This window comes from Mirounga leonina, unplaced genomic scaffold (genome assembly GCF_011800145.1).
Source record: "Mirounga leonina isolate KUSES-001 unplaced genomic scaffold, KU_Mleo_1.0 Mir_126, whole genome shotgun sequence".
Taxonomy (NCBI): Eukaryota; Metazoa; Chordata; class Mammalia; order Carnivora; family Phocidae; genus Mirounga; species Mirounga leonina.
Genome location: NW_023270314.1, coordinates 541,742 through 565,681, shown reverse-complemented (window position 1 = coordinate 565,681; position 23,940 = coordinate 541,742). Strand labels below are relative to the sequence as shown.

Genomic DNA, 23,940 nt, shown 5'->3' with positions numbered 1-23,940 from the left:
CACTTCTGAGTAGTGCTGGTGGTGGTTGCTATATTGAGGTGGGGAATGGGGTGCAGCGTGAGAGGCCAGGGATTACCAGTGCCTTTGAACAGGAGTGGAGTGAGTAGGGAGCAAGAAGACAGAACCTTCCAGTCAGGTATTTTAACCAATCCCTTCCATTTCCCTTTGCTTAGTCCAGACTGACTGAGTGCCAATCATGTACCTGTTAAAAACTTCTTGCTTGTCTCCCAGAAGGGTTCTCAGGGCAGGAGCCAGTCCAAAAAAAAAAAAAAAAAAGATTAACAGTTAAGTCCGAGAGTGTCCACTAAAGCACAACTGTTAAAGCAGACAGAATTCCCATTAGACGAATGCTTTTTGGACCTAATCCAATGATAATAATCTATTAAAACAAGTTGTCTAATCTTATGAGTTAACTTGAAAAGAGAAGTGGATGCAGGGTGATTTGCAAAACGTTTGCACGTGTAAGTTCAACTTATTAATTTTAAATAATTAGGGCATGGCAGTGATTAGTGCTAATTGGAGCTATGCCGGGCTGAAAGAATTATCCAAATATGTTTTGAAGACTCGAGAGATTTTTGCAGTAAATCGTGTTAAACCTAGGGTTTTGTTTTTTGGGTTTTTTTTGTTTTTTTATAGTGATAATGTTAAAAATCAAAGATACACGTCTTAATGAAAAAAATACCAGATTTTAACCCCATCTGAAATGATCTGAAAACTAATATTTTAATGATAGCTACAAAAGCTGGACATGCTTAAGAAGGAAGATTAATGGGGAGAGATTTAATGGCCCTCAATATAGGTATTTAATAAATGCAGAATTCTTTTTTTTAACTAATTTGAAGCAAGATCAAACTTTTGCGTTGTATTGAAGCCTTATTTGAGTGGAGAACAAATGCTGCTATGATTATACAGGTTTCACAGTTTTCACATTCTCTCTGTTTCAGAATCTCCTTGTGAAGTTGCCTGTGACCTTACTGAACACCTCCATTCCCACGTAGATCTTTAAAAGTAAATGATTAAAATTTAATTCCAAATCTCATAATACAAGAAGGAAAGAAAAAAAAATGTGGTAGGTTACATTTACACAAAGATTTCATCTGTCTAGGTTGGTAGCCACCACCACGAGTTTCCCAAAATTGCTTTTGCCAAGTTGCTTCTGGCAAGAAGAGACTCTTGGAGAGGGTATCAGAACAGTTCTGAACTGAAAAACTTTAGTATTTTTGTTTGTTCCCAAACATCTGGCTCATGGCCACTTGGCAGCCATATCAATCATTTCTCTGTCTGCATAACATGAAACATGCAACTAGCTTATTATTCCAAAAGTAGGTATAACTTGAGGGTCACTCTTTTGATGATTAATTCCAGCCAATAAAGGTATGCATTTTAAAAATGCTTATTTGGTGGTACAAATATTAATTGATGCTCATAGAAAAGTTATCCCATTTATAATAAATATTGCCATCTAGGTTTACTATTTTGCTTTTCAAAAAGAAATTCACTTCCAGAGTAATAAGATGTAGAGGTGTGAAAGAGGGCTCTTCTTTACAGGAAAACTAAACCTATATTTTTCGACTTTTCCCACAGCACCCTTGCCTAGACTCAATTTTTGTTTTTAAAGTATTTTCAGATAACTAGCTCTTGGTTACTGCTGATAGCACTAGTTTGCTGCTCCTTACATCTTTTCCTATATTAAAGGGAATGAACCAAACAGCACCCAACAAAGATTTGGAAGTGGAGTTGTTTTTTCTGTAACGGATTCTAGTAACCGTAACTCTTTTCACTGCTCTGATGTACTTGAAAATTTGGCATGGCTGTTCGTTTATTCTTTTTTCTTTTAGGAGAAGTTGGGGGAGAATAGGTAATGACCCCTTTGCTTGCCCAGTAAACCCAGAATATTCTACTCAACTGATCTTGTGAGGATTCCTGTTCTGTTTGATTCTGTTCTGAATGGCTAATAATTATAATGCCTAAATAGGTGCCACGGTGTTGTCTGGGAATTTCTGAATTGTCATTACCCAATATTGAATTACAAAATTCAGTTACAGAATCACAAAACTGATGGATGTTTTCTCAAGTGAAAATTTTCTTTCAAAACACTCATTACTTGGCCTCAGTTTCCCAATCAAAAAAACAAAACAAAACGAAACAAGTGTTATTTTACAAATCAGTGTGGCATTTTGAGAGTAAGGAAGAAATCTACCTTCAAAATATATAGATAAAGGGCTATATTTTTATTTGTGAGAAAAAGAAAATAATCATTTGTCCATTTGACATTGAATTTACTGTGTATTTAGCAGAAGACACGTGTAATTATAGGGGGGACCATATTCTCACTGAAAAACATTAAGCATTGAAATTCTGTGTATTAATGAACTATGAGATGTATATATTAAGTTGTTTGTCTAGGTGAAGTCTTCCTTTTCTTATCGGTGTCTGTTGTATGTTTGTAGGAAAGTCCTGCACTCATTAAATAGCTGCCTATTTATGAGATCTTTGAGAGAAGAGGGCTATGTCTTGGCCTCCCCACTGAGTGAAGTCTCATTATAATTTGTCTCTTTAGGTTTCCAAAATGCTGGGCTCACAGGCTTACCTCATTAATGAGACTGGAACACATCTCATAATGGCTGGTTTGTCGCACTAAAGCCACACAGAGTTAAAAGAATGTTGCAGTTTAATCCATTGGCGCAGGAAATGCATTTGCAATGCAGTTGCCCACTTGAGGAGAGATGGATAGAAAAGAGTTCCTTTTCCAAATTCAATTAATTTTGAGCTCTTTTATTTTGATTCTCCCCCATTAGGTGTATTCTTAAGAGTTCAGGGAAAGGAATCTAATAAAAGCCTAAAGTGGTTTGACGGTCAAAAAGAGGTGTCTTCTTTTGTGTAAAGTATTTTTTGTGTCTAAGGTCACGAAAGGATATTTTCTTCATATATTTTCTTCATAAAGCCTGGATTGTTTCGTGGCTAACCCGATTTGACCATAGTGCGCTGCCTGGTGGGAAGTGTTAAACCTCTTATTTTAAGCTAAACAAGATTACTCTGGAGGCTGGCGTTCAGGGGCTTGCTTTTAGTGTAATGGGTTAGGGGCTGTGGCACACCCCTTACGGTTCCAGTGACTGAACTCTTTGGGTACTTCAGTCCCTCATAGTTAGCTCCAGAAGGAGCCTGCCATGAGTATGCAAGAAATTGCTAACTGCTTGATTTCCCCATGTTAGCTTAATGAGGAAGAATGGGTCACCATGCCAACAGAAACACCATAGCAATGGGTTTAGAAACATCCTTCCCTTGCAGTTTTTTTCTCATTTGGGGGTTTCTAGTATACTGCAGTTGCTATAGAGTGTCAGACAAAACCCAAACGGGATTTGAAATCAATATGTTATGTCTCATATAAAATACGTGTAAGTTACTGTGGTCCTTTAACCTGAATTCTGGTTCATTCTATTGTTCCATCTTTTTAGATTCAATTTGAAGGCGGTTAAAATGTTAGTATGCACTTAACGTTGATGTTAATTTTCATTTGGTATTTCCTGGCCCACAGCTTTTAGATACTGATCTATCAAAGCCCATCGAATTTCATTTGGTTTCTAAAAGCTTTTATTCTAGTTACAACCATTCTTTGAATAGCCTGTTTTTTAGAACAGTTTCAGGATTACAGAAAATTTGAGTAGAACCAAGTTCCCATATAGGTCACACTCAGTTCCGCCTGTTTACTCATCTCGCACATTAGTACAGTATGTATGTTACAGTCAATTAACCAATGCTGATACGTTGTTATTAACTAACGTTCATACTTTACTCGGATTTCCTTCATTTTTACCTAATGTCCTTTTTCTGTTCCAGGATGACATCTAGGATAGCACATTATATTATTTGTCGTGTCTCCTTAGGCTCCTCTTGGCTGTGACAGTTGCTCAGACTTTGTTTTTGATAACCTTGACAGTTTTGAGGATTCCTAGTAAGATATTTTGTAAAACATTCTCCACTGGAATTTGCCTGATGTTTTTCTCATGATTAAACTGGGTTTATGGATTTTGAGAGGAAGAACACAGGTCAAGTGACATTTTTATCACATATTATTAAGGGATTAAGGGTACATGCTGTCAACATGACTTACGACTGTTAAGGTTGACCCTAATCACCTGGTGGAGATGGTGTTTTTCAGGTTTATCTATTGTAAAGTTACTCCCTCCCACCTCCTTCCTTTCTCTCTGGAAGAAGGCACTATGCACAGCCTGTATTTATGGAATGAGGAGTTATGCTCCCTCTCCTTGAAGGTGGAGTATATATATAAATTATTTGATGTTCTTCTGCAAGGGAGATTTGTCTCTTCTCCCTTGTCTGTCTATCAATCATATCATTTATTTATCAGTATGGATTCATGGATGTTTATTTTATACTTTAGTTTATAATTCAGTACTCTCTATTTTGTTGCTCAAATTGTACCAGCTTTGGCCATCGGGAGCTCTTTAAGCAGGCTCCTCTGTGCCATAGATACTTGACGTATCTTCGTGTGTGTGTGCGTGCGTGCACACACACACACACACACGGCTTCTGGCACTCTAGGATGGACCAGGCTCATCTTGTATATTTCCTGCCTCAGTCTTAAAATCAGTCCATTTCTCCAAGGAACCTTGGTTCCTTTTATTGGAAAATTGCATTAGAAATCAAGGTAACACCATTTAAGGAATAAATAAAACAAATTTCTAAGTAAAATTAAGAAGAATCTCTTTCAAGTATGATTAAATGAAAGAATAGATGGTCATCTTAGGTTTCTTTATGTTACATTTTTAAAATATTCTAAAAAAGTGTCCATATTTTACCAGTGTTAGATAGTATCATATGTATGAGAAAAGACTATGAGGAATTTCAAATAGGCTAATAGTTTTGATTATAACTGAAATAAGAAAAACTGTTGTCTCTGGTGACCTTTAATACCAAATCAAACCAGTTATGTTTGGTTTTAAATTTTGGATAAATGCCATGTCATTCATTATATCAGATTACATGAAATATGCTTTGACACTTTTTGGATTTTTTGATAATCATACTCTCCCTAATGACAACCTTGTTTGGTAAATTATAATTTGGCCTAAAAAAAAGTCTAAGTGTTCATCAGTGGATTTCAATCTATAACTGATTTATTGAGCTGTTATATGTTTATCTGGATATGTACAAATACTTTTTGATGGATGTTTGAAATCAATGGAAAGTATTATGCTGTGGTATAGAGTTAGCTTGAATAAGTGAAAGAACTTATAATCTAAAGTGCTGAATAACTCACTAACATACTTTTTTTTATGCCCTTAATCTTTAAATTCTTTCCTCACAAAGACTAGATATACCCATCTATTGAACCTCTTTATATCTTTTGAAACACTAAACATTAAAATTCTTTTGTTTATTTTGTTGGTACAGGAAAAAAAGTTTCTAATCTTGTATAGAGGGTAATTATTAATAAGGAAACCCATTTTTTCCTTTGAAGGGAAACAGATACCCTGACAACTTGATGATGGCAAAACTTTGATAAATCCTATGAATATGTTCTAGAAACAATTTTTTTTTAATTTACCAATTTCTGTTTATTTGATAAAGTTATGGAAGATTAGCTTTTAGCAGTCTATTTTTTTTTACATTTTTAAAAAATTTTATTATGTTAATCACCATATATTACATCATTAGTTTTTGATGTAGTGTTCCATGTTTCATTATTTGTGTATAACACCCAGTGCTCCATGCAGAATGTGCCCTCTTTAATACCCATCACCAGGCTAACCCATCCCCCACTCCCCTCTCCTCTAGAACCCTCAGTTTGTTTCTCAGAGTCCATAGTCTCTCATGGTTCGTCTCCTCCTCCGATGTCCCCCCCTTCATTTTTCTTTTTTTTTTAAAGATTTTATTTATTTATTTATTTGACAGAGAGAGCACAAGTAGGCAGAGAGGCAGGCAGAGGGAGAGGGAGAAGCAGGCTCTCCACTGAGCAGGGAGCCTGACGTGGGGCTTGATCCCGGGACTCCGGGATCATGACCTGAGCCGAAGGCAGCAGCTCAACTGACTGAGCCACCCAGGCGCCCCCCCTCCTTCATTTTTCCCTTCCTACTATCTTCTTCTTCTTTTTTTTTTTTTTTTTAACATATAATGTATTATTTGTTTCAGAGGTACAGGTCTGTGATTCAACAGTCTTACACAATTCACAGCGCTCACCATAGCACATACCCTCCCCCATGTCTGTCACCTAGTCTGTCACCCCTCACTACTCCAGTAACCCTCAGTTTGTTTCCTGAGATTAAGAATTCCTCATATCTGTGAGATCATATGATACATGTCTTTCTCTGATTGACTTATTTCACTCAGCATAGTACCCTCCAGTTCCAGCCACATCATTGCAAATGGCAAGATTTCATTCCTTTTGATGGCTGCATAATATTCCATTCTCTGTGTGTGTGTGTGTGTGTGTGTGTGTGTGTATACTGATATATACACACACCACATCTTCTTTATCCATTCATCTGTTGATGGACATCTTGGCTCTTTCCATAGTTTGGCTATTGTGGACATTGCCGCTATAAACATCAGGGTGCACATACCCCTTCAGATCCCTACATTTGTATCTTTGGGGTAAATACCCAGTAGTGCAATTGCTGGGTCATAGGGTAGCTCTATTTTCAACTTTTCGAGGAACCTCCATAATGTCTTCCAGAGTGGCTGCACCAGCTTGCATTCCCACCAACAGTGTAGGAGGGTTCCCCTTTCTCCGCATCCCCACCAACATCTAGAAACAGTTTCTAATTAAAGTTTTAACCATACATTCCTTCTTGTCGCATATTCAGAAATGTCAGAAATATATGCTTTTATATTCCTGTTTTGGGGTGAGTCTCCAATGAGAACTATTTTAGGAAGGGGGGCAGCTAGGAGAAATCCTATATTATTGATACAAGGAAAGCTTTGACTTCAATGATCAATAATGGATACAAAATAAAGGATGATAGATTTTTGTTATGTCTGTATAGCCTTTTCTCTCAGTTATTCTTAAAACTTTCAGATGCTGAATTTTATCTCCTTTATTATTACAACTCTACTATCATTGCCAAGGGCTTAATTTGGAATTAAATGAGCCTTATGCTTAAGTAACTTATTTTCATTAGTTTGCCAAAAAGCGAGTTTCATGATGGTTTTAATACTCTAAGGCAGAATGTTTACATTTTTCTTTCATTGAGTATGAAATACTCCTTTTCGGATTTCTTTTTTTTTTTTTTCCTTTTCGGATTTCTATCTGTCCCACAGAATCTTGAGATTAGAAGGCAATATTGAAGCTGCCACCATGAATGGCAGTTTCCCTTGAAGAGTAGAGAGGGAAGCTGTTACAATTGATTTTTGCTCTTCTCTTATGCTATTTCTTTAGGCAAAGGCTCTCAGAGAAGAAAATAAAGCTCTACAGGGCTTCTGTGAAGGCATCACCACTAGTTAGTATGACAGGTTCTTCTCATCAGATTTGCCTTCATATTTCAGGCGATGCGTGGAAAAGATTTTGATGTTTTATGGTAAATTTCACAATATTTGCTCATTATGACTATGTTTTTATTCTGGTAGTGTGTCCAAAGACTCGAGATAAAATTGTCAACCATGAACTTGATATCCTTAGTTGATTTTCATTCTACAGTTTCCTATATCTGACAGTTCCAGAAAAATCCCTCTAAAATTTTGTAATTAGGAATATGTATATTTATACATATTCAGTAACGTGGAAACTGAAGCAAATTTCCTTTTTAATGTTAAAGAACAACTTTTTAAAAAGATGAAGACCACATTTGAACTTCTAGAAGAATTAGACTTTCATAAAGCTGATTTATATGATTTTATAAACAAACGGTGAATTAAAACATGAAGGAACCCTGTCCATTTAGTAATTGACATGAAATGTATCTGATACGAATTCTTCTTCGGGATGCAATCATTTTCCCATTTTTAATTCTACTTTTGGAATGAAGCTGTAGTCGGGAAAATGTTCCTCCAGAACATGTTACTGCCTTTGTGTGTACTTTTCATGGGGAGGTATGGAGTTAGGCAGAAAGTGTCGTGATATAAAGGTGACAAGGCCAAGTTTCTGTATATGATGACAATCAAGCTGGCTTTGGAGTTGTGCAATATTGTTTCATTTGCTCCTTTGTGTGGAGGACTGGGAGTGAGGATTTGCCACAATAGGATTTAAAATGGGTGGGGGGCGCCTGGGTGTCTCAGTCGGTTAAGCGCCCAACTCTTGATTTCAGCTCAGGTCATGACCTCAGGGTCGTGAGATTGAGCCCTGCCTTGGGCTCCTGGCTCAGCAGGGAATCTGCTGGAGATTCTCTCTCTCTACCCCCCTCTGCCCCTCCCCTGTTCATGCACAGGTACTCTCACTCTCTCAGATAAATAAATAAATCTTTAATAAAAAAATGTGGGAGATAATGACAGGTAAAAAAAATTGACTTTTGGTTTGAGGGTCAGAGTTTAAGAATCATTTTCAAATGCCTACGAATGTTAGGCTCTGTAGTAATCTCTGAGAATTCAAAGATGTACCATTTGTTATATCCCAGATCTAAAAGAGCATTTTTAGGTAATATTATCATAATTTTGTATCCCAACTGAGGTGCATTGTGTTTTTACCTAATCTTCTTGTGCATTTAACAGATTTTCTAGCAAAATCAAGGTAAGGATTACAAAATAATTGTAGCTAGATTGAATTGGGACATGGAAAAGTATTTTTTTTTAATATGGAGAAACTTAATTATAAAAGAATAGCTACAGTAAATACTAAATATGGAAAAGTATATGAACTAATGGATACTTACGTATCCATAACCAGAATTTGGATTTGTTACCGTTATTTGTATATATATTTGTTTCAAAAAAATTGTTTCAACCTAAGGCATGTAAGTTTAGACATAAAAGGTTATCAAACTTTTTTTGGGTTTTTTTTTTTTTTAAGATTTTATTTATTTATTTGAGAGCGAGAATGAGAGAGAGAGAGAGAGCATTAAAAGGGGGAGGGTCAGAGGGAGAAGCAGGCTCCCCGCTGAGCACGGAGCCCGATGCGGGACTCGATCCTGGGACTCCAGGATCATGACCTGAGCCGAAGGCAGTCGCTTAACCAGCTGAGCCACCCAGGCGCCCTTTTTTGGGTTTTTTTGATACATCTTTTGGGACTGTGAATAAATGGGAACCACTCATAACTTTGAAGCCATCTTTGTCTCTTCAACTATCCACCCAGCTCCCTTCTGTGCCCTGGCCAACAATTTCCCGTCATCTGATGTTTGGTGTAATTGTTTCTAGACTGGGCGAGGCGGGGGGAAGATTTTACAAATACATGTATGCATTTGTGAAAAATATATGGGATTTTTTTTTTTTTCCTGAATGGCCTGTATGATTTTATAATATGCATATTTTGCAACTTGAGTTTTTACAAGTCATGCTACTATCTAACGATTTGGTTCATTTGCATTAATTGCTATATAGTATTTTTCATGTTGGTATATATGTATGCCTCTCTATATAAATGTATGTATCTCTCCATATACTTTATATGTAGTTTATATGGATGGTTTATTCCTGTTAGTTGCCTCATAGATTCTGAACATATGGGTATGCCATGATTTATTTCCATATTGCTCTAGGGAAATTTTTAGCGATTTACTTATTTTTGCTTTTATAAATAATCCAGCATTAGAAATCCTTATATTTAGATCTAAGAGGTTTTGTTAGAGAGTCACTAAATCCAGATTACCAAATAATAGATTTTGCAAATTATTAATTTTCCTAAGTACTTCCAAATTTCTCACCAAACTAATTTATATTTTCTCAGTATGTAATAGTTCTTGTTTCAACACAATTTTAGTGACTTCTGTAGCCAATTCTTTCTTTTCCCCAGTTTTTTTTTTACTTAGATTCATTTGAAGTTTGTTCTTTTTACTTTAATTTTCATTTTTATTAACAAATGAATTATAATTGTTTATTGTTGCCTTTTCTCTGAATTTCCCATATTTTTAAATCTATTCTATTAGATTATTTTCCTTTTGTGATTCAGGTTTAGGAGACTAATTTTTTTTTTTTTTCCTGGGAAAAAATCCTTTGTCTTCTGTATATTGCAACAAGACTTGAATATTTCAACCCTGAATTATACTTATTACAGAGATCTCAATTCCTTTGTAGCCTGACCTCATGACACTCATTTATTATCCTAAGAAGCCAATTTGTCCCAGAGCCTCAGAGAAAGCATTATTTATGTTTCATTATGATTTATTCATTTAGAATGAGGAAAACATGCCTTAAAACTTAGTGAAATGAAAGCCAGAATCCCACGGTATTTTCAGTGTCATTGTTAAGAATTAGACTTGTACAAATATGTGATGATTCTCAGGCTCGGCTGCATTAGAATCTCCTGTGGAAATATTAGTCAGACCACGGCTTTGGTATTTTTAGCAGTTCACAATTAATATTGATGGTCCTTTAGGTTTGAAAGCTATCTTTTAAGACTTGATGATTCTTTGCCTCCCAAAGCGTTTTTCTGGACAGATTAGAACATGCAAACTCCACAAGCACAGCGTCTTTCCTTTCTCTGCTTGCACGTATACATCCAGTGCCTAGTAGGAGAGTGCCTGTCACACACAGCCGTCTTAATGATATGCTCAATGAATTCGTTATGTTTTCACTATTAAATTGCAGTCATTTTCTAACAATACCCATCAGAGATTATCCTTCGATCATGGTAAGTTTCCCAGACTTCTCATCCTCTATGTGTGGATTTTTACTAGTTTTAACTTGCCAGTCTGGTGGTAATTCTTCAGAACTTATCTTACAAATACCTGTGTTGAATCATTTGATACATGAAGCCAAGAACAACAACAACAATAAAATGCTGAGGCTAATTATATGACTTGACTCCTAGCTGTAACTCAATAAAAATTTGCTCATCTGATTTAACCATAAGTAAGAGCATAGGGACTATGATTTTTTTTAATATTTTATTAATTTGAGAGAGAGAGAGAGAGTGAGAGAACGGGTGGGAGGAGGGGCAGAAGGAGAAGCAGACCCCTGCTGAGCAGGGAGCCCATTATGGGACTCGATCCCAGGTCCCTGGGATCATGACCTGAGGCAAAGGCAGACATTTAACTGACTGAGCCACCCAGGTGACCATAGGGACTATGATTAATAAAAAAGTCTTTCCATGCTTTCTTTTCTTTCACCGTATTTTTAAGGCTGTTACCACAGAAACAATGAATGAGGTTAGAAGAGAGATTTGGTTTTATCAGAATCCCATTTTATAGGTGACCATTTTTAACAATATTCTGTGAGAAGGCATTAAAGAGACTTGAAAGTTGTGATTTCAAAGAAATCATAAAATACATAAAAAGTGGTAGCCAATCATGAGGCCTTAGAAGCTCTTATACTTTAAACATTTTGACATCAATTTTCTTTTACCTGTTCATTCACTTTTCCTTTAATGGTGTCATTTATTTAGCCCTTATAGACCTTAACTTTAAGTTAGAATGAGTGTATGAGAGCATCTCACTTCAGAACTTCAGTGTCTCTTGATCTTCGTTGTTACATCATTTGTTTAATGGGAGCTGTATATGAAAATGTTTTAAAATATAAAGGACTTAATAAATTAATGTTAGCATTTGATTATTCTGCTTTTTCATTTTTGTCATTTGCTCAGCATTTAGACTTCTTATATTTTATCACTGAATAGCTTTCATTAATCTTTTGTAGTTTATTGTATTTAAATATTCTTTAAGTGTGATAACAAGAATCATTTTTATCACATCTTCAGTCTTAATGCTTTGATAATTTATTAAACATTGCTAAAGATGCTTTTATTAAAAGGTAATAAGGTAGTTTTGCCTTATGATATTTCTGTTTTAAGAATAAAGTGAAATTATGCAATGATTAAGGCTAACTTCTTCTGGAGTTTCATGACTAGCAAAGAATCCTGATTACATTTTCCTTCCCCATGTGGTTCTCTTACTCCTTTGCCTTTCTTCTTGACTGATGAGGAGGGTAATGCCTCCCCTTTCTCTCTCCTCACTGTCACCAGAAGACACTGGAATAGAATGGCCTCAGTTATACTTTGTGTACTTAGTACACTTGGTTGCAAAATGGACTTTTGGTACAAATCTTCACCTTGAATTGTTTTTTCAAGATCAGTCTTCCTCATCCGTGGTACCTTATTTCATTTATCTTTGCCAAATGACATGTTTCTCTCTTGTGTAATCAAAGCATACTCAATTGTGTGATTTGTATATCAAGGTATTACAGTTTCTAATGTGCAGTTTTGTGTTTTGTGGAGTTTTTTTCTAAAATCAATAAATTTTAGGATTTTTGCTGGGTAGAATTTCAGAAGAGCAAAAGAATGGTTTGCAAAAGGTATTTTTAGGTGATACTCATTCTGAACCATTTCATTTTTCCAGAGAAGACCTGAAAGTGAGAAATTAGTGGTGGTCCTGGGATCGAGCCCCGCATCGGGCTCCCTGCTTAGCAGGAAGTGCTTCTCCCTCTCCCTCTGTCTGCTGCTCCCCCTGCTTGTGCTCACTTGCTCTCTCTCTCTCACAAATAAATAAATAAAATCTTTGGGAAAAAAGATAAAAAAAAATAAACACTTTGAAATTCTCCTTTTAAAAAGAATAATTTTGAAATTTAAAACACATATCACAGAGAGAGAGAGAGAAAGAAAGAGAAAATCCTCTTTGAATTAGAAACTTCTTTGTAGAGGTGAGAACTTCCAAGGTCTTAGAGTAAGATCCCATTAATGACTTTGAAAGTTGGGAATAATGTAATCTGTGTTTAAAAGGGCTGGGTCACCAGTTAGGAGGAGACTATTGTGATAATCTAAGTGTGGGCATTTTGGACTCAAGTGGTGACAGAAGAGAAGGTGAGAAATGGACAAATTTGGCTTATATTCTGAAGAGAAAGTGAGAGTTGGTAATGGACAGAATGGTGGGGGCGAGGGAGGGAGGGATGCTGGGAAGAAGAAATTGGTTACATAGTTTCACCGTCTTTGGTGGTGGTGATGACTGAAGGAGGAAGTGTTTAGTGTCAGGAGGGTATGACGTCAAGCTTTATGATGGGCATTTTGAATTTGAAATACCTAAGTGAATATGTCCAATAGACAATTGAATAAATGACTGTGGAGATAAAGGAAGGTTAAGGTGGAATCATTAGCATATATTAATATTTTTTAAAATTACAGACCTTGCTAAGATCATTACGTTAATAGTAGAGATGGAGCAGATGGTCCATGACCAGTTCTGTGGCTTCCAGCAATGAAAGGTAGGGTGAATGAGGAGTCTGAGGAAGAGAATCCAGTGGCAATTGTATATAATACATAGAGACTGTTTTAATAGAAGTTGTACATGCTCAAGATATATTGCTCTTTGGACTTTTTAAAATGGAGATATAATTGACATTTAGCATTTTATTAGTTTTAGGTGCACAACATAATGATTTGGTATATGTATATATTGCAGATGATCACCACAGTTAGTGTAGTTGATTCCATCAACACACAATTTTTTTCTTGTGCTAACAACTTTTAAGATCTGATCTCTTAGCAACTTTCAAATATGCAATAGAGTATTGTTAACTACAGTTACCATGATGTATATGACATCCACAGAACTTATAACTAGAAGTTTGTACCTTTGACCACCTTCACCACCTCACCCATTTTGACAACTCTCCCATCCCTGTCTCTGGCAACCACCCATCTTTTTCCTTTATTTAAGAGTTCATGGTTTTGTTTTTTAAAATTCCACCTACAAGTGAGATCATACAGTGTTTGTCTTTCTCCAGGTGGCTTATTTCACTTAGCATAATGTCCTCGAGGTCCATCCATGTTGTTGCAAAAGGCAAGGTTTCCTTCTTTTGTGTGTGTGGGCAAATAATATTCCATCAAATATATATAGCACATTTTCTTTATCCTTCATCCGTCAGTGGGCACCTAGGTTATTACCATGTCTTGGTGATTATAAATAAATAATGCTGCAATAAATGTAGGGTTACAGGTCTTTTTTTGAGATAGTGATTTTTTTTTTTTTTCCTTAAGATAAATACCAGAGGTGGAATTGCTGGATCATATGGTAGTTCTATTTTTATTTTTTGAGGCAACTCCACAGTTTTCCATAGTTGCTGCACCAAATTACATTCCTACCAACAGTGCCCAAGGGTTCCCTTTTCTCCACATCCCCGCCAACACTTGTTATTTCTTGTAATTTCTTGTTATTTCTAGCCATTCTAACAGGTGTGAGCTGATATCTCATTGTGGTGTGGGTTTACAGTTCCCTGATGATCAGTGATGTTAAGCACCTTTTCATGTACCTGTTTCTGTGTCTTCCCTGGAAAAATGTCTATTCAGATCTATGTCCATTTCTAATCAGATTTTTTTTTTCTTTTGAGTTGTATGAGATTTTTTAATGTATTTTGGATATTAACCCCTTATCAAACATACGGTTTGCAAATCTCATTCAGCAGGTTGCCTTTTCATTGTGTTGATGATTTCCTTTGCTGTATAGAAGTTTTTTATTAGTTTGATGTAGTCCCATTTATCTATTTGTGCTTTTGCCTTTTGTGTGTTTTTTTTTTTTTTTAAACTAAATATTTGGCATATCCTTAAGGTTCCAAGCACCATTTTGAGTGTTACTAATGTATGATTCTATACAATGTCAATGTGTGCAGTAAGAGATCATCACATTACCAAGGAATCATTAAAGTTGAGATATAGTATCCATCCCTCTCCCTCCCGCTTGCCTCTTCAGGACTTAGATTGTTTGAGGTCGCTAAATGCTTATTCAGGTTGAAAGAGTTTGCCAGAAAATTCTCATTAACAGGAATGCCCTTTGGCCTTCCTCTCATAATTTTCTGTCTCTCTCTTAAAATAAGTAAGCACATTATCAAAGTCATTTTATTTTTAAAAAGTTGTCATCAGGGGGAAAATTTGGGATTCATGAGGAGTGTTATTAAATGTTTGATGTCACTGATGTCAGTGACAGCATGGGGTAGCAGATGAAAGCCTGTTGATAAATTCTGCAAGAAAATTCGAGACAATGAAATGAGGACTGGCATAGACATAGCTAAATGCTGTTACTCCTTTGAGCCAAGCAGAATCCTATCATACTCCATATTTTGGGGCATGCCTGCTCTTTGTTTTCCTAAGAACCTAAACCATAAAGTGAAAGAAGATAGTTATTAGATGTCTATTCTACCCCGTGCAGAGTGCTAAGTACTTTTATACTGTGGTCTCAGGTCTCAATTTAACCTGACACCAATTCTGAGGGGGAAATACATTCAATCCATTTTTCAGAGGTCAGGAAATTGAAGCTTTGGTTCTTGGTATTTTAGAACAAGAAGAAAAAAACGCTCATCAAAAGTTATATACAAAGTAGGCTTCCACGGTCAATGGTTTTTTTTTAGGTTAAATTTTCCTAAGCACTTTTTTTTTTTAAGATTTTATTTATTTATTTGACAGAGAGAGAGCAAGAGAGGGAACACAAGCAGGGGGAGTGGGAGAGGGAGAAGAAGGCTCCCCGCTGAGTAGGGAGCCTGATGCTGGGCTAGATCCCAGTATCCTGGGATCATGACCTGAGCCGAAGGCAGACGCTTAACCGACTGAGCCACCCAGTCGCCCCTTGCCTAAGCATGTTTAAAAGGAGATGGAAATAAAGCCATGTATTTAAGACCTATGTGGTTTTAAATGTCCACCTCAAAATGTCTTTTCATCTCTAAATGTTAAGTGAAGTGTTCCCATGCTGTATTGATGATCTTAATTTTTTCCCTTCTGTTTTGGTTTCAGAGGAAGCACTTGTCTCTTTTCCTCAGCATTAGTCTGTTAACCTTCTGGGGAACCTCCCTTTTGGGTGCCCGTTTATATTGGATGGGAAACAAACCACCAAGCTTTTCCAACTCTGACAACCCAGCTGCTGATTCGGATAGCCTGTTGGCTCGGACACTCACTTTCTTCTACTTGCCAACCAAGAACCTCTGGCTGTTGCTATGCCCAGATACACTCAGTTTTGATTGGTCAATGGATGCTGTGCCTCTGCTCAAAACAGTTTGTGATTGGAGAAACCTACACACTGTGGCCTTCTATGTTGGACTCCTCCTCCTTGCCTACTATGGCTTGAAGAGCCCAAGCGTGGAAAGAGAATGCAATGGGAAACTTGTAACAAATGGCAAGCAGAATGCAAATGGACATAGTTGCCATTCAGATGTGGAGTACCGGAACTCAGAGATTAAGCCCAGCTTTGCATCCAAAGTAGAAAATGGCATTAAAAATAATGCATCACAGAGAACGCAACTTCCTTCTACGGAGAACATTGTTGTTCTTTCTTTATCTTTGTTAATAATACCCTTTGTTCCTGCCACGAACCTGTTTTTCTATGTCGGCTTTGTAATTGCAGAGCGAGTATTGTATATTCCTAGTATGGGCTTCTGCCTCCTCATTACAGTGGGAGCCAGGGCCCTTTATGTCAAAGTCCAAAAGCGGTTTCTCAAGAGCTTGATTTTTTATGCCACAGCTACATTAATTGTTTTCTATGGACTCAAGACTGCGATCAGGAACGGAGACTGGCAGAATGAGGAAATGCTATATAGGTCAGGGATTAAAGTAAACCCAGCTAAAGGTAATATTTTATTTTATACTTTTGCCTAGACAGTTTATTTATTGTGCCTTTTTGTATCCTTGCTTCTTGCCTTACAACGCAGTACTCAGGAGGAAGAGGTCTTTTTCTGCCATACCCGTATCTTCGTTTCATTTCATTTTTTTAAGAGCTGAGCAGTACAACCAATTTAGAGATGTATCCAGAATTCCATATTTGGAATAGGGAAGTATTTTCTGATGTTCCGGACTACATTTGTCCAGAGGAATTCGAAAGGTTCTGCAAAAGTATTGATTGTCATAAAAAATTTAGACAAATGCTTGGTTTCTGTCTTTTAAATACTGATACAGACATCATGTCTTTCATCATGTAATAAAAGTCAGGCTATCCCACTTGAGGGTATTTTAGCCTTGCTGTTTTCCAAGCATCGCCTGAGGAAATACTGTTAAGACGTACATTGACATCTTTAAAAGATTTGGAGGTGATGCTACCTCTGAATCTTGGAATCATGTCTCTAGGTGTCAGTGTGTGCGCATACAAGTGTGAGTCACTCTTAGCTTTGCAGAGGTTCTGTAATCTGAATGTTGCCAAGCCGTTAGCACATTCTTATTTAAGAGTTCTTAAGTCACGTAGGGAAATGAACTTCACTACGGTAAGATTGATCATGTATTTCATTGTTGTTTTTGATTTAGAAAACTACTTTAGCAAATCACAGAATCTATAGCCAGAATAGAAAGTCTCTCTTAAAGCATAAATGAATAGGCAAAAGCTGTTACAGTGATTTCTCTGGCTTAGGCAGGAAAATGATGATAGAAGCCAGAGAGCAATTAAATGAAAACAAGTGCACCTTTTAAGTGCAGAAATATATCATAGTAAATAGTGCCAACTAGTCCTGTTCTTCATAAGCCTTTTCTTTTTCTTTTTTTAGTTATTTATCTTTTACATTAGGGTTGCTTGTATAGCATTTGAACTGGGCTTTTTCTCCTTTTTCCAACACAACTGTGTACTGGTATTCAAATACTGGAAGTGTAAAACTGTTCCAAATGTATGGAATGGCCTATTGAGAGATACCGGGATATACGTCCAAAGATCTGGATACCCTAGAAGCAACTCTGGTATCCTTATCCGATTACCAATTAAGTCAAGAGTTCAGCGAGCAGCTACTCATTTCTTTAAGCTAAGGAAGTGATTGTTGGTACTTGTAACGCTTAATAGATTGCAGGGATTTTAATGGGAGTAGACACATTAAAACTGAGCTAGTGCATAGCATAGAATTCCTCAGTTCTTGTGGAAAAAATCTTTACCATGTGGCTTTTGTAGGTAGTGAGTGCTGCACAGTTTAGTGAATGCATGAACACAAATCTTGCTGTAAAAAATGTTGCACTCAGTTCTCACAGAATGCTTTTCAGCTGGTTTTTCTTCACTGGTAGATGAAAGTATGTAAAGCGAGGCTATGTTGCCAATTTATTTTCCTGCTATTTAAAACAGATACATTGTAAGGAATTAAAAAAAAAAAAACCCAGCATGTTAATTTCATCACAAGGTGGTTCTGAGGATTTATTAAATTTATTGGTGAAGTTTCAGGTTAAGCTACTATAACAAAGAGCCAAGATAATGGTGGCTTAAATAAGATAGAAGCTTTATTCTTTCATGTAACAATCTAAGTGTGTGTAGCCCAGAGCTGATAAGATGGCGCCATGGGTTTTCAGGATCCGGGCTCCTTCTCTTTTGTTCCCTTGCCATCTTGGTAGTGTCACCCTGTCCATACGGTCTGAGATGGCTTATTATCACATCAGCACTTCAGCTCACAGGAAAAGCAGCAAATGGTGGGTGTACCCATTCTTTTTAAGAGCGTATCACGGAAATTGCACACACCATGCTTGCTCACAGACTGTTGGCCACACCTAGCTGCAAGGAAGGCTGGGAAATGTTATCTTAATTCCGAGAAGCTAAGTACCCAGCCAAATTTTATTACTCTTGAAGAAGGGGAGGGCAGATACTCAGATGCTAGAGTATAAGTAGCAGTCTCTGTCCCCGCAGAGATAGAAAGCATTTTGTAAACTCCAAAATATTGTCCAGATATGTTTCTAGATATATTTGGCTACAATACTTTTGACAGTTATTCTGATTTTGATTCAGTTATTTTGCTGACAAAGCTAAAATGCTTGATTCTTTGTTCATCCATTCACTCAGTAAAAGAATTATTAAGCATCTCCTTGGTTTCCAATATATTTTCATGTCTCCTTCCTAATACTTAAGAAGTGCTATAGTATTTAGGTGCTCCAAGTATTATTAGTTAAATGAACATTTGACTGACTAGTACTATAAGTCCTTTGAAACATCAAAATTTAAGTTCCTGAACCCTGCCCTGCTCCCACAACCCCACCACCACCACCTGCACCCCTGCTGTACTTACAGCCTTTCCCATCTCAGTTGATGGCAACTCTCTTTTCCCAGCAGCTCTGACCACTACTTTGGAGTCATCCAACCTCCTCTTTAACACCCAACATCCATTTCATCAGAAAAGCCTCTTGACTCTATCTTCAGAAATTCGTCCAGAACTTGACCACTTTTTACCACCTCCAGTACTACCACTCTGGCCCATGCCACCATCATCTTTCTTGGGATTATTAATAAAAGCCTCTTAGTTGGGCTCCCTGCTTCTGTTTTCTTGCCTGTTAGAGAAGGCATGCAGTACTGAATACATCGAGTAATAAATGTTAAAGTCATAGTCTTTGTAAAGAGTTTATAATACGTTTAGGGATAAGTTGTATACGCATTGAAGAAGGTGAAAGTGTAAAATATACGCTGTTGATATACCAGGAACTGAGAAACACTTCATAATAAAAGGGATAGAATTGGAAATGGGGGTAGTTTTGGATCCCATGACTGCCTTCTGTGCATATTCCATTTTGATACGAGACAAAACTTTTAACATCTAGGTTCCTTATTTTTTCTATTTATAACATGTTAATAATAATTGTGGCTACGGTTACTTCCTTAGCAATTATGAGACTGGTAGTAATCTTCCTTAAGGTAACTTTTTCTTAGTCGGCTATGTTATTTGAGTCTAGCAAAAGATTAGAAATCCTTTAAAGCCAGTTCTTTGTAAGGTTGTCTGAGATTACAGTTATTTCATTGAGTTAGGTTTTTTTCTTCCCTCCTTTGAAAGCCTTTGTAAATTTTGGAGTACTTCATTCTACCATGTGCTTTACCAGAATATGATTTTAAGCCTCATGAAGCATTATACATTAAAGCTGCTGCCTTGCGTAATTGCTCCTGTAGACAGCTGCCAGTCATTAACTGATTGGATGCAAATGATGATGGGTAAAGCCTGTCATAGTGACTGTGTTGCTAATTTATGGTTTAAATCTGGATAGTGGAGAAATGATAGCTGATTTGGACTATGTAAACCACAAGTCCTGTCTCATTATGTGGTTGATAATGTCAGGAAAATACTAGATATAGTTGATTACTATAGTTTGCTGATTTCACAATGACTCTCTGCATTTTTGTGCTTAGGAAAGAGGAAATTTTCCCTGACGACTGCTTTAATGAGGAAGCCACATAATATTTGAAAGTGTTTGTGTGTGTGTGTTTAAAACAACATATTTTGTAAACCATATTGATTAGTATTGATTAGTATCTGCTTGGAAAAAAAGCATTTTTTAATTCATTAAAAGTGGTTAAATGTATGATCACCCTTCTTGGTTTCTGGCTTTCTCTAATTACTCATATCTTTGGCTCTCTATAGAATTGAGCACCATTGATCTCTGCTACTCTGGCTTTCAAAGCACATTACAGTTTTCATTATGTTTCTCTCATTTTCCACAGCTTTCTCTTCTACAGGTTTGCCTCCCTTCCTAAATTGATTCATTCTTCAAGGTTCTGTCCAAAGGTTGCCTTTATTTTCCTTTCTGTATAGATTCTAGAACACTTCCTGGTATATAGTGGGGAGGGGGGGGGGTGTCAGTAAACATGTCATTGAATTTCTAAGTTATTTTCCCCGTGACCTCATATCTATGTGGAACTTCTCCACCTGGATGATTTGCCAGTATCTCAAACTCATCACCATCTTCCCTAAAACCAACTACTTTCCAACTTCCTTATTAATTAAGGTCATAAGCACAGACTAGCAAAGTTATTATAGAGAAACAGATCAATGAGCACATAAACATAAAAAAAGAACGATAGCATATAGATGGCATATCTGGTATGCTGAAGGGTATTTAAAGTTTTTAAAGTTATAGATTAAAACTCAAATCATTTCTTTTGAGTAGTTGGTTTATTAACTATCATTTTGCTTTAAAGAACGTATGACTGTGATTTTTAATTAAACAGGGTTAATCCAAGGAAAACTTATTAAATAACTAAAGTTTATTTTAATGCCTGTTTTTAATGTAAATATGTGAAATGATATAAAAGATATATTTTTAATGATGCATATATTTGAAACTCTAAAGATGATTACCCAAGCGTTCTATGTTCATTCCCTCCTTCCGCAAATGACAGATATGGTCCATTTTGATATAAAAAAGCAGAGAAAGTAGTTGCTGCAGCCATGCATGGTTTGACCGTTTTTCCTTCTTCCTGGATTTGTGTAAAACTGATCATCGTATTTCAACCTCGCATAGTTTCCGATTTCAAGAAACAAGTATGTTGAAGGAGTAGCATTTTCTGTAGGAAACAACTCATAACTTAAGTGATATCCAAACCTTCAAGTCATGTGAAACTTGACTAATTCGCTGTAGATTCTATGGTCTGAGTTTTTGTCTACTTCTAGTTGAGTGACTTCAGTGGTGAACTGCTAGCAGCCTGCATTGAAATTGTATAGTAAGGTTTATTGTATTTCGTAGGTAATTTATTGTGTTACTTCTAAAGTGAGATGACAGATTTTCAAAAGAGGTTCAAATTTTTATAAAAAATAAAATTTAGCAGTAAAGTCAGGAAGGGTAACCAGTGTAGCATTTTACTAAGACTGGCTGATCTGAGTTACTAAAAAGCTGTAAAACACAGATTTTCTTTTTTAACAGAGAGGTGTGGTAGGAGAGAGCTAGCTAAAAACACCAGTAGAGGCTGATTGGGAGAAAAATCCTGCAGAGTTGAATCTGCCTTTCATAGGGTAGAGAGAAATTCTGTATTGCTTCATCTCAGTTCATCTCTTCTAATTAGAAAAATATAAAATAATGGGGCTGACGAGAATAAAATGAAAATGTCTCATTAGCTCAACTAGACTCAAGCATTTTAAAAAATAAATACGTTAAACTTCAATTAAGGCCTCTTTTAAACATTTGAGTTTTGAAGAAATCAGCTATGGTTGCTTTTCAGTTGGGATGGAAACTCTCAGAAGTTCAAAAGCATCGGGTTTCCTTGACTCTGAGAATGGAGCGGCATATAAATCTCTTCTTTTTTTCCAGCTCTAATGACTGCAGGTACAGTTGTTTGGAAAAAAAATACTGGACCACAACATGAAGCAGGTGACTTACTGCTTACCCTGTCTTTAAAATTACCCGTAACAGAACTTTTAGAATCTTTATGGGCTTTTGAAAACCCTCAAACCCAAAATTAGCATTGCCTTAGATTGAATATATTTACCAGTGGTTCTATTTCAAAGGAATTCCAAGTAGCATATGGTTAAAACAAGTATGAAGTTAAATTATTCTGATTTCCATATTAGTATTTGTGTTTGATTCTTAAAACGCTTAACATTTTTTTTGCTTTTCTTTTATTATATATAAAGTGTATCATGAGAAATGTATATATACACATCATATTTGTACCATTTAAAGAATACTACTGAAACAAATAGACATTTTGCAGCTCAGAAAAAAATTACACCAGTATCTTTGAAGACCTTCCCCCATACCTCTCCTTATTTCAGTTTTGTTTAAGTACTTTGTTTTATTTTGTGCTAGAACCTCCACGACAATGTTAAAGAGAAGTGATGACAGGAGATTTTTTGTCTCATTCTTGTTTTAAAAAGAATGTTTTTAACATTTCACCATTAATTATATGCATTTTACAGGTTTTTCTATAGATGCTTTTATCTTGTTTCTAGTTTAAGATTTGTTTTTAGGAATTAATATGGATAATGATACAGGTTTTCCCCCACTCAATCTGTTAATTTGATGGTTTATATTAATAGAGTTCCTAATAAACCTACTTTGCATTCCTGGAGTAAACCCAGGAATTACTTATAATGTATTACCATTTTTATATTTTTCTAAATTTGTTTTTCCACTCATGTTCCTGAGTGAGATTGGCAGTTCTGATCTTGTGGTATCATATTCTGGTTTCAAAATCAATTAACCTTTCAGACACAGTTTGGGAATATACCTCTTTTGTGTTTCCTGAAGGATTTTATATAAAATTAAAGAGTTACCCTTTTATTCTATAATTGGTAGAATTTACCTGCGAACCTGGCTGAGCTTAATTTTTTCTGCTGATTTAATTTCTTTCATGATTTTGGAAACATTGAGGTTTACTTTTGGATCAACTTCAGTAAATTTTTTTGTTCAATTTAACCAGTTTCAAATTAATTTGCACAAAGCTATACATAATGTTCTCACGGTATCTCTTTTGAAATCTCTATTGCAACTGCAGTTTAAAACATATTTGAGACACTTTGAGCAACAGATGTAGTTTTGCCCCAAACTTTGTGAAGGTGGATTTATGTATAGGAAATCACGGGGAATTTTTTGTTCTTTTTTCTGTTTGTCCAGATATTTTTGACAGACAATACATCTACCATCTCCTTTTCTGAATTGTTTGGGGGTTTTTTTGTTTGTTTGTTTGATTGTTTCTCCTTCATCTTTTCAGGCTGTTTCCTTTCAGGGGGCTTGGGTTTCTGCGGTTTCTGCAATCCAAACTCCCGCTTAAAGCTGATTAAAGCCCAAGGCCTCTTTCATCATCGTGTCACATATGCAGGGTGAATGCCATCTTCCCTTGTCTACCCTTCTGGATTCCTGCTTTCAAGCCCTTTTTAGACCCAGGGATTCCCCTTACTATCCTACCAACTAATACATTCCATTAACAAATATTTTTATTTTTTGACCTAGCACTTTTATGTATTCTGTACTTGGAGAGAAGGTCTGGACATTACATTCCATAATAGTACCAGAAAGGGAGGGTTTAGAAATACCTTCAAATCTGGCATCTATTAAGAAATGGCTGAGGCACCCGGGTGGCTCAGTCGGTTAAGTGTCTGCCTTAGGCTCAGGTCATGATTCCAGGGTCCTGAGATCGAGTCCCACGTTGGGCTCCCTGCTCATCAGGGAGTCTGCTTCTCCCTTTCCTTCTGACCCTCCCTCCTGCTTGTGCT

At 36.4% G+C, this 23,940-nt stretch overlaps 1 protein-coding gene across 1 annotated transcript in view; it reads left to right on the top strand.

Moving 5' to 3' along the window:
• The window catches only part of TMTC2 (transmembrane O-mannosyltransferase targeting cadherins 2), a 392,764-nt gene that overhangs the window by 172,151 nt on the left and 196,673 nt on the right, over positions 1-23,940 (top strand). Inside the window, exon 3 of the mRNA XM_035002054.1 lies at positions 15,815-16,643. Within this exon, the coding sequence (XP_034857945.1) occupies positions 15,815-16,643 (829 nt within the window). The remainder of the gene's footprint in view (positions 1-15,814; positions 16,644-23,940) is intronic.